General features: G+C 36.8%; 1 protein-coding gene across 6 annotated transcripts in view; it reads right to left on the bottom strand.

Annotated features, from left to right (window-relative positions):
- ANKS1B (ankyrin repeat and sterile alpha motif domain containing 1B) overlaps positions 1–14,876 on the bottom strand; it is a 422,022-nt gene that overhangs the window by 348,387 nt on the left and 58,759 nt on the right. For all 6 annotated transcript variants that reach the window (XM_063396248.1, XM_063396245.1, XM_063396246.1 and 3 more), the window contains exons 5-6: positions 6,771–6,846; positions 4,544–4,645 (exon numbers count right to left, since the gene is read on the bottom strand). In XM_063396248.1, the coding sequence (XP_063252318.1) occupies positions 4,544–4,645; positions 6,771–6,846 (178 nt within the window). The remainder of the gene's footprint in view (positions 1–4,543; positions 4,646–6,770; positions 6,847–14,876) is intronic.

Here is a 14,876-nt window from a genome sequence, read left to right as displayed (position 1 = left end):
TGTTTATGTGTTCAGGGAAGATAACAGAAACAAGCACTGAAGCATTCCTATGATTGTGAGATGTGCAAGGGTGCAGCTAAACTTTCAACAACAGCAGTTAAATTAATTCATGAACGCAGTTAATGCTCTACAGCATTCTACTGCACAGGAGACTGCAGAAGAAGCTGAGAAGTCCCCAGAAAAAACAAAACAAAACGAACCCATAAACAAAAAACCCAAAACAATGAAGGAGAATTGAGATCTCAATTATTTCCATCCCTTGCAGCTGTAATTAAATCCTTGACTGAAAACCTCTTCCCTTCTCCCAGTGAGGCTCCTGCACTCAAGGGAATGGAAGATCTACTTGTCCACAGAAAGAGCAGGAGAGAAGGAGAGAGAGTGAGAATACATTATTTAAAAAAAAAAAAAAAAAAAAAAAAAAAAAAAAAAAAAAAAAAAAAAAAGAGCGCCAGTGCTAATGATACCAAGGTTATTTAAGCAGAGAGGAACAGAAAGGAGTTCTGGTTCTGCAGCTGCTTAAGCATCTTCCATTTATGAATGATTTGGTAACAGTACAAACAATGTTAGGTTCCTAAGCAGCTTCAGCAGAAGAGAAGAAACAATTTTCCACTGCATCTCCCTCCATACAGTCTATGCAGCAGCATTTACTGGGGCTCATGCCAATTTTCATCTGTTTATCTACTATCTCCTTTATTTCATAATAAAGAGAATTCTGCTTCTAGAAATAGTAAAAGAGCAAGATTCTAATAGAGAGCATAGTGGGCTGTGGAGAAAGAGTTGAAAGACGGTACAGCTTGCATCTGCGTCACGTTCACATGTGCTAAAACTAAACACAGCTGGTTGGTTTAATTTTAGGCCTACTAGCCTTGGCAACATCCCTTTTATCTCCAATGCCTAATTATAAGAGCCCTAAGTGCCAGTACTGTTAACTGCTTCGGCTCTGAGCGCTGTTGTTTCACCCATGAAATGCATGCAGTTGCCTGGCCTTGCCTGGCACAGTATCCTAATTCTCCCCTCCTCCAGTATATAGTGCGTATACAGCTACTTCTTCCTTACTATGTTAAGATTCTAAACCCTATTAAGTATTTTTAAGTGAGTTCAATGCTACCTCAGACCTGATGAAGACACAGAAAATGATGTGACATATACAAAAGACATAGAAGAAAAACCTGAACTTCATTTCTATTAATTCCAACTTTAATTAACTGGCAGTAAAAAATACGTTTAGGGGTTGTATAGCTTTCTCAGCCTTTTTCATGTTGCTCTTTAGAGTGATCTTTTATTTTCCTTCTATCAGATAATGTGCCAATACCTCAAAAAAGATGGCAGACTTTGCAAGCACACACAAAAATTTTACAGAAACTCCCATTGCTGTTTTCTCAGGATAGTAAGAAAAGATGTAAAATAAGGATCACAAGAATGTTAGGATCACTTCTAAAACTTCATGGGCTAAAGGCCTTGCTTCTTTAAACCTACAATCTGTAAAAAGTAGTTTTTAAATATTCTTTAAAAGAGGGAGAACAGTTTCTATGCACAATTTTTAAATTCTGGGAGGGCATTTATCCACAGGTGGCTACCAGCCCTGCTGAGTTTAGTATCAGCTCATGGGATTTAGTGTTACTACCTCCATTAACTGCTTCTAAACACAAAAATTACTTTTATTTCCTTCAAAGAAGTTTCTTATAAATATCCCCAAAGGCAACCCATTTTCTTTCTAAACATTTCTTCCAACTCTGATATCCCTCTGCATAACAGGCCCACCAGTAATACCAGTCACATTATTTCCTTGTCTATTTCTGCCAGCCTGTTCATATGTGTCTTTCAGCCTTTGTTTTATATTTTGAAAGCTAATGTTTTGTGGCAGAGACAAATGCTATGTTAATACTATAAACTGTAAAGTGATGCTCAGAGCAGTGCAAAAGGGAACCAGTAAAAATTAATGAGAATGTTTGGTGATAAAATCTTAGTCTGTCCTGGCAACAAGGTGAAAGAACAAATTAATGCCACCATATCTGCATAAAGCATAAAATTAGCAAGAAACTTAAAAAATCTGGCCAGTAATTGTCCAACATTATTAATTTCATTTCTATTTCCTATAAGTCTACATGAAAGAGCCATGTAAACTGCTCTAGACAACCATCTGAAGACAGCAGCCTTAACGGGAATGTATTTGGAAGCCACTAAATCTCTCTTAGTAGCTGCCCATTCTTTGCATGGAATTAATTATGCACTGAAGTTGAACTCAATTACAGTACATTCAGGATTCCAAAAATTCCAGTGCTTTACTGATTTTTCAGCTACAATAGGATAACTACTCACCCTTTATTGAAGAGTATACTGTCTTTTTAGAGGAGGGTAAGTCAACTGTATCATCAGTAGCGCTAGTACTGAATCCTGCTGCTCCTGATTTTTTCAACTTCAGCTCACAGTTCAAACACTGATGGATAAAGATTCAGTGGGCATCTTACTGATTAAAAAGAATCTATATAAATTTCCCAAGTGAGTTTTGAAGGTGCTCCTCAGGTTGTCTTAAGAGTCAGAATGTCATCTTTGTAACTAATTTTCATTCTTGGACATCACTTCTGATTACAGGTAGAGAGCAAAAATAAACAGCTGCTCATTATAAGACAGTTTCATCACATTGATAAGAGCTGAAACTACTAAGCAGTCATTTTTAAACGTCAAGGCACACTGCTGAAAAAGACTGAATGTCAAAGCAACAAAAAGGATTGAAATTAATATATTTTGCTTTCTATGTGTGTGGTAAAGACTGAGGGCAGGTACTGATCCATCAACATGAGAAACGTGAGAGGGGGTTGGATGATTTATTATTCATAGAGCAAGGGTACTTTGAAAAAGATGTTCATCAGTGGGGTTAAGACTGCAAGATTGTCACAATAAAGAGGTAGTAAAATTAAAATTAGTTTAGTTGGTGATGGGATTTATGATTAATCTTAGAGTAATACCTGAAGGATGATTGATTTGGATGTCTAAGAAAGTAGGAGCTCTGACTGACCCTTTTCCTACCACTGAAGAAGTTCCAGTATGACATTAACACTCTTTTCCTCTACATGGTGGTATGTTCATGCTGCAGATCTGTAAGGACTTAGAGATTGAAGTTTGAGTCTGACTCAAATTACGAACTCCCTTCTGCTGACAGGGGAAGCCCTGTGCCCCCCACACATCTCTTCCTCCCCACTTTTCAAATGGACATTTCTGTCACTTACCTGGGAAAGAGGTAACTCTGAGACCTGAATCACACAGGAGGCAAGCTAATTAAAATTAGTAAGTAAGATATTTATAGATTTTTAATATTATTTCTCATTATTTTATATATATAATATATATATAATTTGTATTCTACTGGTTCATGAACTGAATCAAGTCACTTTGAAGTCTCATGTAAATGGGGAATACATAAGGGAACTGTGTAGGTGGAAGTAGGGGAGGAGGAGAGGGGGAAGTGAGGGAAAAGGCAAAGGAAAATAGGAAGAAGGGAGAGAGGGAGACCTCAAGGCAAGCTGTTCAGCTCTAACATGAATCTGCTCTTTACAGTAATACCTCTACTAAAGCCTGCTAATTTTTCATTATACTTATAGGAGCTTTGTATCTTCAGTTCATCATCTTACTGGAAAACTTTATGGAAGCTGGTCAACTAGTTTGGAAGTTATTCAGAAAAGAAATCACACAATATGGCCACATGACCTCATTTTCTCTAGGAACTGTTCTTATAAAATTCAGTTATGAGGGAGCCTGTAGCATGAGCTAGTTCATGTGTAGAACCAACACTGAACTGATTAAAACGGCTTATTTAATAGTTGGAATAATCAACACAGATGCAGATGCAGCACTGATACCAGCAGGGACCTCCTCTGTCAAATGCACTTAATAAAAGGCTAATCTGAAAATGCAGGGAACAAGTTCCATAGAAGAGAATAAATTATGTTTAATACTGAGTTATGTTCCAGTTCATGTTTCATCACTTTACTGCCATCTTCTAAAGTAAAAGATTTAAGTAAACAATGAACTTCCATCAATCTTATACCATTAAAATAAGATGGGGAATGAGACTAAATGCATGCATGAAAAATTGTATTATTTCTCCTATACTAACAAGAAATACTGCCTGGTTTATTGTTTTTTTTTTAATTTAAGGGCAATGAAAAAAATATAATGAAATGGTTTGAAAAATTGTCATCATATTTCAATCATTTAGTTGCTATTTATGAACAAATCAAGCATTGCAGTTGCAGGTTATCATTACAATTTAATGGAACTGCTATTGAAATATTACAGTATGTTATGGTGTAATAAAGAATGCAAAAAGACTAAGTATAAGTGACACAGCATGCTACTGTTAGTGGCCCACAAAAAAGAAAGGGTTTACTCTGAAATTCAAATATTGGATAACTTATTTTTGCTCAACAAGTCTTTTTAAATCAAAAGACTGTTCCTTTGTGTAACGAAATATTTAAAGAGTAGAAATCACTATACACAATAATATTTCTCTATTGTCTCTGACAAATGTTTGAATATGGCTCACCTTGAAGCAGAGCTGCAATTTGGAGAGACTGCTGAGACGGATGCTCTTTAAGTATATCCAAAACCGTTCTACCCAAACTGTCCTTTATGTTGGTATCAATTCCTGAAAAAGAAATGGATCTGTGGTTGAATATTTAACCCTAAATGCTTCGGATTATAAATGTGCTATATCAGACTGAACTATTTGACCAACTGAAAGCAAGTGATTTTACAATTTCATTACAACTGAAGTACAGGATATATTCCTGTTTAAAAACTTGAATAACCTAAAATTCACACACTGACATGGATGGTTTTTATGTTTCCATAGATCATGAGGATATAAAGTCAACAAATTTGGGATTGTTTTAACAGATTGTTCGTAAGGAACAGTCATCCTAAAAAGGATGTATGTTTTTCCTACATTTCTCTCCAAACTACTTTAATTTACTGGGAACTTTCCAGTCCATAGTACCAGTAAGTGTTTCGGGAGCAAGACTGAAAAAGGTTTTTATCTTTATGTTAATAAAGTTGTACTTCATGGCAACATTTTCAAAATTCATGTCATGAATGAACTAAATATCTAAGTGTAGTATACAAACACTATAAACAGCCACAGGATTTCCTCACAAACTGTCCAGTTTGCTAACAAAGTAATTGTTTGTCTTAAACTGTGAATTAACTTTGAGGCTTGCCCTGAATCAAAACCTGTTGTATGTGGTATTGCATGACTCTCTACCTGTGCCTTGTAGGAGCTTCCTTGGAAATTTTGCCTTATGGTAGAATGCTCAAGTTGTTTTGCAGTTTAGATGTGCTTTCATAAAAAGTAGAGGTATGATATACCCTAGCAAAAAAAGTGAAATTCCTCTCAGGACACCAAACAGAGAAAATCAGAGGAAGCAGGATTTAAAAGGACACTCTGAAAGCATTCACCAAAAAAGGCTGCCATTACAGTTATTTCCCAACCCAATGGACAGTTTCCTAATTTGTTTTGTGAAAACCAAAATTTTATCACTGAAAACAAACCCCAAATATTACTGGGCTATTTAGCAGTTGACTTTCAGAGGCCAGACATACCAACTCACATCTTTCCTTTGTAGTAGCTACTTAGAACATCTTCTGACTCTTTTTGAACAGAACTAGAAAAAAGGGGATTGTTAGGTACAAAAGGCAAAAGGTGGGGAGTGTTGCAGAAGTACAGAGCATTTGGGGTTAAAGGAGTTCAGTAAAGATTCTACTCCACTGTCTTAACAATCGTATGCTGGTAGAGGCTGTAACATGTATTAATCTGAAAAACGTGGGCTTTTTCTGTGGTCTCAAGGGCTCCCTATGTTTGTGTGATGTTCTCCAGTCCTTTATTTTTTTCCTTTTTTAGGAAATAAAAAGGCCCTGCCCTTCTGAGGGCAGATGAAGATCCCTTTCAGCCTCCTTCTTTTTCATCCAAACAGAAAAGAAACTTGGAAGGACTTTTTTTTTCTGAAAACAGGTCTGAGATAAGGGATACACTAGTTGAGATTCAGATAAACAGCTGTGATTAGGATAAACCTTCTTTTGCAATATATAAATAACACAACAAGAACTGATAATTATGGCCAATGAGATCCCTTAGTGTAATGGAAGTTCACAGATCTGCAAGAAGTTATTTCTAAGTATTTTCATTCTCACTGGTCTTACAATTATCTGAGAAGACAGTTGCCTAGGTGAGTAATTTACCTACAACAGTTCTGAAACTTATTATGCAGTAGATGGGTTGTTTGGACTTTCTATCCCTTTTCTTTCAGGACAAATGCAATTCTCAGAGACATAGTGCCTTCCCCTTTCTTCACAGGCACTCATCCAGGAAATGAAGAAGCAAGCAGAATGGTGTGTTTGCTAGGAATAGCTAACTGAAGGAAATAAATGTGAACATGAATCTTCTGGTCTCTACATCAAAGAATATTCTTGGCTGCCTTTCAGAGCGAGTAACAAAATTTAATGTAGCCATTTTGTTCTCATAATACATTTATTCTCAGAATACGGTGGCATACACTGAGTCATATATGGAATTTCTGAGTCTGTTCAACACTGTTGTCTGTGTATAACAATTTCTTATTCCAAAAGAACACTATTTCAATGAGAAGTACATGTGATTAGATTTGCTAAGGCTGATAAGGATAAAAGTAATTTGTACAACCAAAACTTAAGGAGGCATACATCAGATTAGGAAAATTAAGAGTATTTGTTCAGTGTTTCCTGTAAATCAAATTTACCTGTTTCAAGCAAAATGCGTACTACCTCCACCTTTCCAAATAGGGCTGCTTCATGCAGGGCACTCCCTTTTTCTGTCTAGAAAAGAAATATTGTGACATTTAAAATATCAGTTAATATTTCTGTAAAGAATATACTTGGAAAATAAGTAATTTTCTTTTCCCTTTATTTTACCTACACATAAAAAGCACTGAATGGGCAAGAATAAATACTAGAATACAAGATTTTTTATTATTATTCAAGACAAAACCAAAAATTTTGTCAGTTCTACTATAAAATTAGTAACTGTGTGAGAAAATATAGTAGTAATGTAATACAGCTCCCTGTTAACAAGCCTGCATTTGTGTAAAATTTTTAGACTCCTATTACAGGCAGAGAAAATCTAGTCAACACCATCAGTGGAACACAGCTCTGCAGCAGAGTCAGACAGTTTACATGTGGACATCTACAATTACATGTTCTAATGTGAAACTGGATCACATCCCAGGTCAATTCTGTTATGTGGTGAGAGATGCCCTAGGGTATCCTGGTGTCCAGCTGCTGGTCCAGTTGATGTTCACATTTGATCTGCCTCACATCTGCCTCATACAGATGTCTTGGATACCCTAAGGCACCCCAACAGCTTTAGATGCCGATGCTTATGTCATTTAAATTCTACCTTAGATGTCTGTAAACTTGATTTTGAAGATATTTTGGACAGAAAATTTCTTGTGAGCAGATTTTTGCTCAAATAAAATTTACAGTACTGAAAAACACACTATCTCTAGTAACAAGCTACTTTTCTTAGTATTTTACATTGCTGTTACTGAAAATTATGAACAGAATAACTTTCCATCCAATAGCATTAGCCTTAGCTTTAGCTAGAGCACTACTAGATCTCACTGAGTATTTGACTTACCTCCCTTTTTTTATAGTAAATTAGATTTTGAAATTTATTTGTGGCAAATGTTAAAGGTTTTACTGCTAAAATTTGTTTTTTCTATACTTTATCCAAGCCATACTTATTATGGTTAAAGATACACACATACAAAACTCAATTCTGAAATAAAATAGTAATTCATTATTAATTAGTTGTGTCAGAATGCATCAGAGTTACAGCAATGCAATGACAGAATATTTAGAAGTAATCAGAGACAAGATGTGAGCACACTGTAACTGTACATATGTCCTACCAATGCTTAGTACATGGAGGTATAAAGTACAGCATGCCCAATGACGTCTACATCCTGCATACCACTTATACTAACAGTATAACAGAAAGGAGAAAGAAGTCAGTAAGAGAATATACATACAAAACCCACATTTCAAAACAGTTTCTAATATTTCCATTTTCAGAAGCAATCCAGTGGAACATTCCCAGGTTTATTTGGAACAAGAAGGCTAAACATTCAGATTTACTTAGAGATGGTTTCAGAATCCTCTACTCAAACACTATCTTCAGGACATTTCCAGTTAGTGCAATTGGCTTCAAAATGGGATAACTCTGCAGTAACAGTGCAACCGCAAAGGTACACACAGAGATTAATGTGCGGCTCGGAGTTTTCTGGAAATGACAAAAATCCTCAGAAAAGTCACTGATAAGTTACAGTTCTGATTACTGAAAGAGGCTTGACATCAGCAATCTTGCAAAAAGCCTATTATCTTCTTGGTGCCATATGGCATTTCCTTTGGATTGATCTCTTACTGGCACGACTATTGGGTGAACCTGGTACTATTAAGGTAGAGTTCTCTGTCATCGAGGAGGAGTGCTGATATCAGGTCAAGGGAGGTGGCTCCCCTTCGGCTCATTACTGTGGGTCCACACCTGAAATGCTCTGTTCTGTTCTGGGCTCCCCAGCACAGGATGGATATGGAGCTACTAGAGAGGGAGACTGAAATTGTTGAGAGACTGGAGCATCCCTTCTATGAGGAATGGCAGAGAGAGCTGGGACAGTTTAGCCTAGGCAAATGAAGGCTTACAGAGGATCTCATCAATGTGTACAAATATCTGAAGGGAGGGTATAAAGAAGTCTAAGCCATGTCCAGTGACAGAAAAGATAAAGGAAAAAAACCACAGTAGGTTCTGTTTGAACATAGAAATTTTTTTTTGCTTTGCAGGCAACTGAGCCCTGGTACTGGTTGTCTAGGAAAGTTGTAGGGTCTCAGTCCTTGAATATATTCAAAAGTAGTTTGGACACAATCCTGGGTAACTTATTCTATGGGATTCTGCTTGAAAAGGGGGAGTTGGACCTGATGACCTCTAGAGTTCTCTTCCAACCTCAACCATGCTCTGATTCTTTCAGGGATAAGAATTAGTGATGTAGATATAAAAAATGAAATCCACAGAGGTTCAATTGTTAGAGGAAGCCAGAGTACTAAATTTTATTTCTATGAGATTGAACTACAGAGATGAAAGCCAGTTGCACCCTGACTAAAATTGTAGATATCTGTCCTGGAGTGGCTATCATTCTGTACTAACAAGGAACCTTGTTTAATGGAAAAAATGGACTACATTAGTGATAACAACTTTCTATTGCTGTACCATAATCTGAGACTGAGAAAGATCAATGTTCCAGCATACTGAATCAACTGCTTTGAGGACAAGGAATAGGATCTGTCCTCAGGTTATCCAGTTAAAGGGTGAAAAAGATCCTGATATGATAATTGGCATGGGCAGCAGTTTTTCTGTTCATCAAAATTCTCCAATGGATCAAAGGTAAGCAATATTTTCCTTTATGAAAGCACACATCTTGTAAGAAATTGAATTAAAACTAACACGAGAAGAGAAACTTCCTGTAGATGTATAAGGCAAACAAATCTATCTGGGGCTACTTAAGAATCAGAAGATAGTCATGTTATGCATAAAGTTAGTACAGGAACTTAAGCCACTTTTACATGTGTAATTTGTACAGTTGGGAGAGGAATCCAAACATATATACCATTTTCTTCCTTATATACTTTCTTGTGTTGTACCATGATATTTCCTCTCTTATCAGAACATGATCCTAAAATTCTTTACAGACATTCCATACTGCTCTGCATAATAAGGCAGTCTATGCTTTATAACACTGAGCTATCAGGCAATAGTAATGAATGTCACATCCTGAAAATGAGATATTATGAACAATTTGTTCAAAAGAGGAATTTAAAAGGCACACCATATACACAGTGCAAGGATCTGTACACTATAAAGGTGATTTTCTGAACAAGATGGGAACTACTACCATGAAACTGAACTAAAATCAATCTCAATATAGAGATTGAAAGCACACTTGTAGGATGCAGACCTATAATTCTGCATAAGATGTCATGGAGATGAGTGCTGACAAAAATCTTACAAGCCCTAGGCAGGATTTTGTGGTAATAGTGAATAACTAACAAGTGAATCAGATCCCTTGACCCAAAAACTATCCAGAAGGCAGAAAAGTCCTTGTTACCAGACAGTTTGGTTACCAAACTCTGCTTTAACTTAGAGGGAAAGCTGAACTTCAGGATGAACAGGGCCAAGAGAAATTCAGACTGGCTGAGTAGATGTATCTCTCTTTGTAAATTTACACGTGGCTTACTACTTGAGAGCAGAAGTAAGTTCAGAATGGTTTTTCTTCTTGTGCAATGGAGCATTTACACAAATTGCGAGGATTAATAAATATAGCTGCAAATAATTTCTATATATTATTTAAGATGTTCTAGAACTTTTAGGTAGATCTTTTTCACTTACAACAGTGTGCTTGTGCATAAAATTCACTGCTGCTGTAACTTCCTATCTATGTCTATTTTATTTAAGATTACCCATCTAACGTCATTATAATTTACTGTGCATAAAACTAATATATTCTTCTTGCCTATACTACAACAAGTGAGCTTAAGATTTATAGACAATTTTCACTGCTTTACTTCCTGAAGCTTTCATTGCCTTGGATCATACTTTCCTGGCAAAGTAAACATTACCATTATATTTGGAAAGTCTTTCTCAGTGATACTCAACACAAAAACTGCTGGCAATTTTTCATGAACAAAGTGAGCTAAAGTCTGCTCGAGTTTGCACCAATGGATAATATATTGATTCTCTGGCATAAATTTTCTATATATGAAATACAGAGAATGAGAGCACAAATTGTGTTAAACATATAATAAAACAGTCCCTGCCCCTGCTTACTACTGAATACAGGTACAATGTCACAGCTGGACACATAAAACAAGCCAGGACAGGAGGACATTGTCAATAGGCATACCAGAATACACAAGTCAACTTGGCATACTATTTGCAGGCTCACAGAGAAGCATCAAGGGTTTTAATAATTACAGATTTTCTTCTAATCATGTACAAGAGCTTGTAGTTACGTCACGTGTAGTAAAAATGTACAAGAGCTTGTAGTTAAGTCACTTGTCTAGTCCTTATTCATAGGCAGTTTACTATAGTTCTGACATGGAGTTCAGACAGAATCTGAAGGCCAGAATGGCAGCTTTGCAAACTGATTCATGGAATATCCTCCATAAACAGTGAGAGCAAAAAGGAAGGGGCACAGCTTCTTGCAGAACTACCAGTGATATTTTTATTATTATTAGTCCAAATTTTTGCTGTGATTAAAAGTGCTCGGGGAGTACAGAATAGAAAGATAAGATGGCTAAAGTAAACCTCCCATTTAAACAAATGCATCTTTACAATTACAGAGACATATAAGACAGGCTACTCCTATTATCATCTCTAAACATTCTGAGAGGTCTTTACTGGTGATAAATTGAATTTATTTAACATGTTTAAATGTGTAAAAAATTGTTTACCACATAAGATTTTAGTTTGAATATTGTTATTTCCCAATCAGTGATGCAGATCAATTTAATTAATAACAAAATAGTTGAGTTTGGTTTTAAGTGACTGGTATTTTGTGTTCTCCTCAGTTTAATAAGCTGCCAGTAATCATCAACAGAATTTTTCAGAGGCTACAGAAGTAATAAATTAACAGAAAGTACAGAGCCAAATTACCAATATGCTAAGATGTTGAATGAAAAGGAACATATTGATAGAGAATCTGTATACTGGCAAGAAAATAAATAAATGATATTTCCTTATGGCAAGCAGGACAAAACCAGAAGGAACAAGATAACTTAGTGCAAAAAAAAAAAAATCCCCCTCCCTCTGAATAACTACCAAACAAAACCCCAAAACTCTAAGAATATACTTCACTTAAAAGCAATTAAAATAAAAATAAATTTAAAAACAAGCAATCTCTGTTATTTTAGTGTAGATGTGAAAGAGATCACCATCACTAAAAGAACCTTTAATTTCCTAAAAGATTGAAATTAAAAAATGCAGCCACTATTTTTTAAAGACCAGTTGAAAACTTCTAGTATAACTGTAGATAAAAATGGCTTAGGAGAATTCACAGTAGTGCTAAAATTATCTAGATTATATAAGAGAAAGAACACATTTCATAAAAGCATTGTGTAATATTTTGCCCTCATGTAACCATCAGTTTGTAAGTTGCCATGACAGAGACTATTTTCTTTCAATTATTCTATTTCTTAAATACCAATTCAGGCATCAGTTTCTTTCTGAATTTTTCCTCATTAATTTGCTAGAGATAAAAGAGAAATTTTACATTCAAAAATGTGCATTTGAAAGTTCTACGTTGCTGTAGTATTAAACTTCTCTAAATTACTGAAGATGTAGTAATAGTAGAGGAAAGAAAAAAAGGTGCTTATATTCACTTTTGCAAGTGTCTCTCTTTCTAGTAAAGAAAATCAAAATCAAATTAAGTTAAAAGCTTGATGGGCAGCAAATTCACAAGCAGACAAATCACATGAAAGTGTTCCACTTTAAAACAGTTTGAAGCAAGTACTGATACTAACTCAAAACATGCAAGAGACAATAAAAGTAGTAAAACAATTTTACCACATTTTCCTTTGGAAGGCATTTGAGAATATCCACTTTTAATCTTAAAATACTCTAATTAATTTTCTGATTTGCTTTGTTGTTTTGGGTGGTTTTTTTAAATCTATATTTTCTTCCCCTCTTCACATTCTTTTTCTCCAAAGTGTAAAAACATGATCTTGATTGAAGAATCCAGAAATAAAAGTGTGTGGAATCCAGGTCCAATCTTTCTATATAAAAGGGAATTTTGTGTATAAAGGAGTTTAATTAAATGCACCAGAAGTTTAAAATGGATATAAATTTTAATCAAAGTTTAGACAAAGTTTGCAAGATTTGTTCACAAATTCACAAAACCTTCTGAGCTGGAAGTAACCCAGAAGGATCATCAAGTCCAATTAAGTGAATGGCCATACAGGGATTGAACCCACAACTTTGATGTTTTTATCAGCAGGCTCTAACTGACTGCTAGTAGTAGAGAATGTCTGAACATGACTCTAAAGTAGATGTAATTATGTTTGGTTGGTTGCTTGCTTTATCTGAAAATAGACACAAACTTGAAAAAAACCTTAATTCAAAGCATATTTTATACAGCGAGAGAGAGAGAGACAGCCTGGAAGCTACATCATATATAAAGATTGAATCCACTCTACAACAAACACAGTGCCATCAATCAAATCAAGAGAAATCATAAGATTGAGGCAACATTTCAGAACACATAACAGAATCCAGTCCTCTGAAGTTAAAAGGCCTGGACACCTTCCAGTACAAAGAATTGAACATAAAATTCACTGCTGCTGTACCTTCCCATCTATGTCTATTTTATTTAAGATTACCCATCTAACGTCATTATAATTCACTGTGCATAAAACTAGACACACCAAACAGCTGACAGGTTGGAGTCAGTAGCTGCAAGAGTGTATTGCTATAGAATTTCTCTTAGATTTATACAACAATTGTTTACAAATGCAGAATATCAGAATTGTTATTACTTAGTAACTTGAGTTTAGGATGGAATAATTACAGGAAAATGAGCTCTCAGTGAAACACTGTTTTAGACTGCTGTGACCACAAAGGGCCATAGCTTTAGAAAATCAGCTTACGACCTTTACAGCCACTGCTGTAGAAAATATATTTTATACACCTACTTGAATGGTTGATGATTTGTGTATCTACATGTCTCAAGACAACATTAAAACATGCACTCAGCTTTGAAGATATGTATCTTTCTTGAGTTATCCCTTTAACACATTGTTTGAGTTATAACAAATAAAACTGTATTATGTCTCACCTTGCAGCATTTCTAACAAAGTAAATGCAAATTTATTTTAAAGAAAAAAATGTAAAAAAAGTAATTTCATTTAAATCAAAGTGGAATGATTAGGGAAAGGAGGGAGGGAGGGAGGCAGGAAGGAAGGCAGGAAAGCAGGAAGGCAGGAAGGCAGGAAGGCAGGAAGGCAGGAAGGCAGGAAGGAAGGAAGGAAGGAAGGAAGGAAGGAAGGAAGGAAGGAAGGAAGGCAGGCAGGCAGGAAGGCAGGAAGGAAGGCAGGAAGGCAGGAAGGCAGGAAGGCAGGAAGGCAGGAAGGCAGGAAGGAAGGAAGGAAGGAAGGAAGGAAGGCAGGAAGGCAGGAAGGAAGGCAGGAAGGCAGGAAGGAAGGCAGGAAGGCAGGCAGGAAGGCAGGCAGGCAGGCAGGCAGGAAGGCAGGCAGGCAGGCAGGAAGGCAGGAAGGAAGGCAGGAAGGCAGGAAGGAAGGCAGGAAGGAAGGCAGGAAGGAAGGCAGGAAGGCAGGAAGGAAGGCAGGAAGGTAGGAAGGCAGGAAGGAAGGCAGGAAGGCAGGAAGGAAGGCAGGAAGGCAGGAAGGCAGGAAGGAAGGCAGGAAGGCAGGAAGGAAGGCAGGAAGGAAGGCAGGAAGGAAGGCAGGAAGGAAGGCAGGAAGGCAGGAAGGCAGGAAGGAAGGCAGGAAGGCAGGCAGGAAGGCAGGAAGGCAGGAAGGCAGGAAGGCAGGAAGGCAGGCAGGAAGGCAGGAAGGCAGGCAGGAAGGCAGGCAGGAAGGCAGGAAGGAAGGCAGGAAGGCAGGAAGGCAGGAAGGCAGGCAGGAAGGCAGGAAGGCAGGAAGGAAGGCAGGAAGGCAGGAAGGCAGGAAGGCAGGAAGGAAGGAAGGAAGGAAGGCAGGAAGGAAGGAAGGAAGGAAGGAAGGAAGGAAGGAAGGAAGGAAGGAAGGAAGGAAGGAAGGAAGGAAGGAAGGAAGGAAGGAAGGAA

The sequence above is a fragment of the Prinia subflava genome, chromosome 4 (assembly GCF_021018805.1).
Source record: "Prinia subflava isolate CZ2003 ecotype Zambia chromosome 4, Cam_Psub_1.2, whole genome shotgun sequence".
NCBI lineage: Eukaryota > Metazoa > Chordata > Aves > Passeriformes > Cisticolidae > Prinia > Prinia subflava.
Note: the sequence above shows the minus strand (reverse complement) of the source record. Positions and strands in the feature narration are given on the sequence as shown.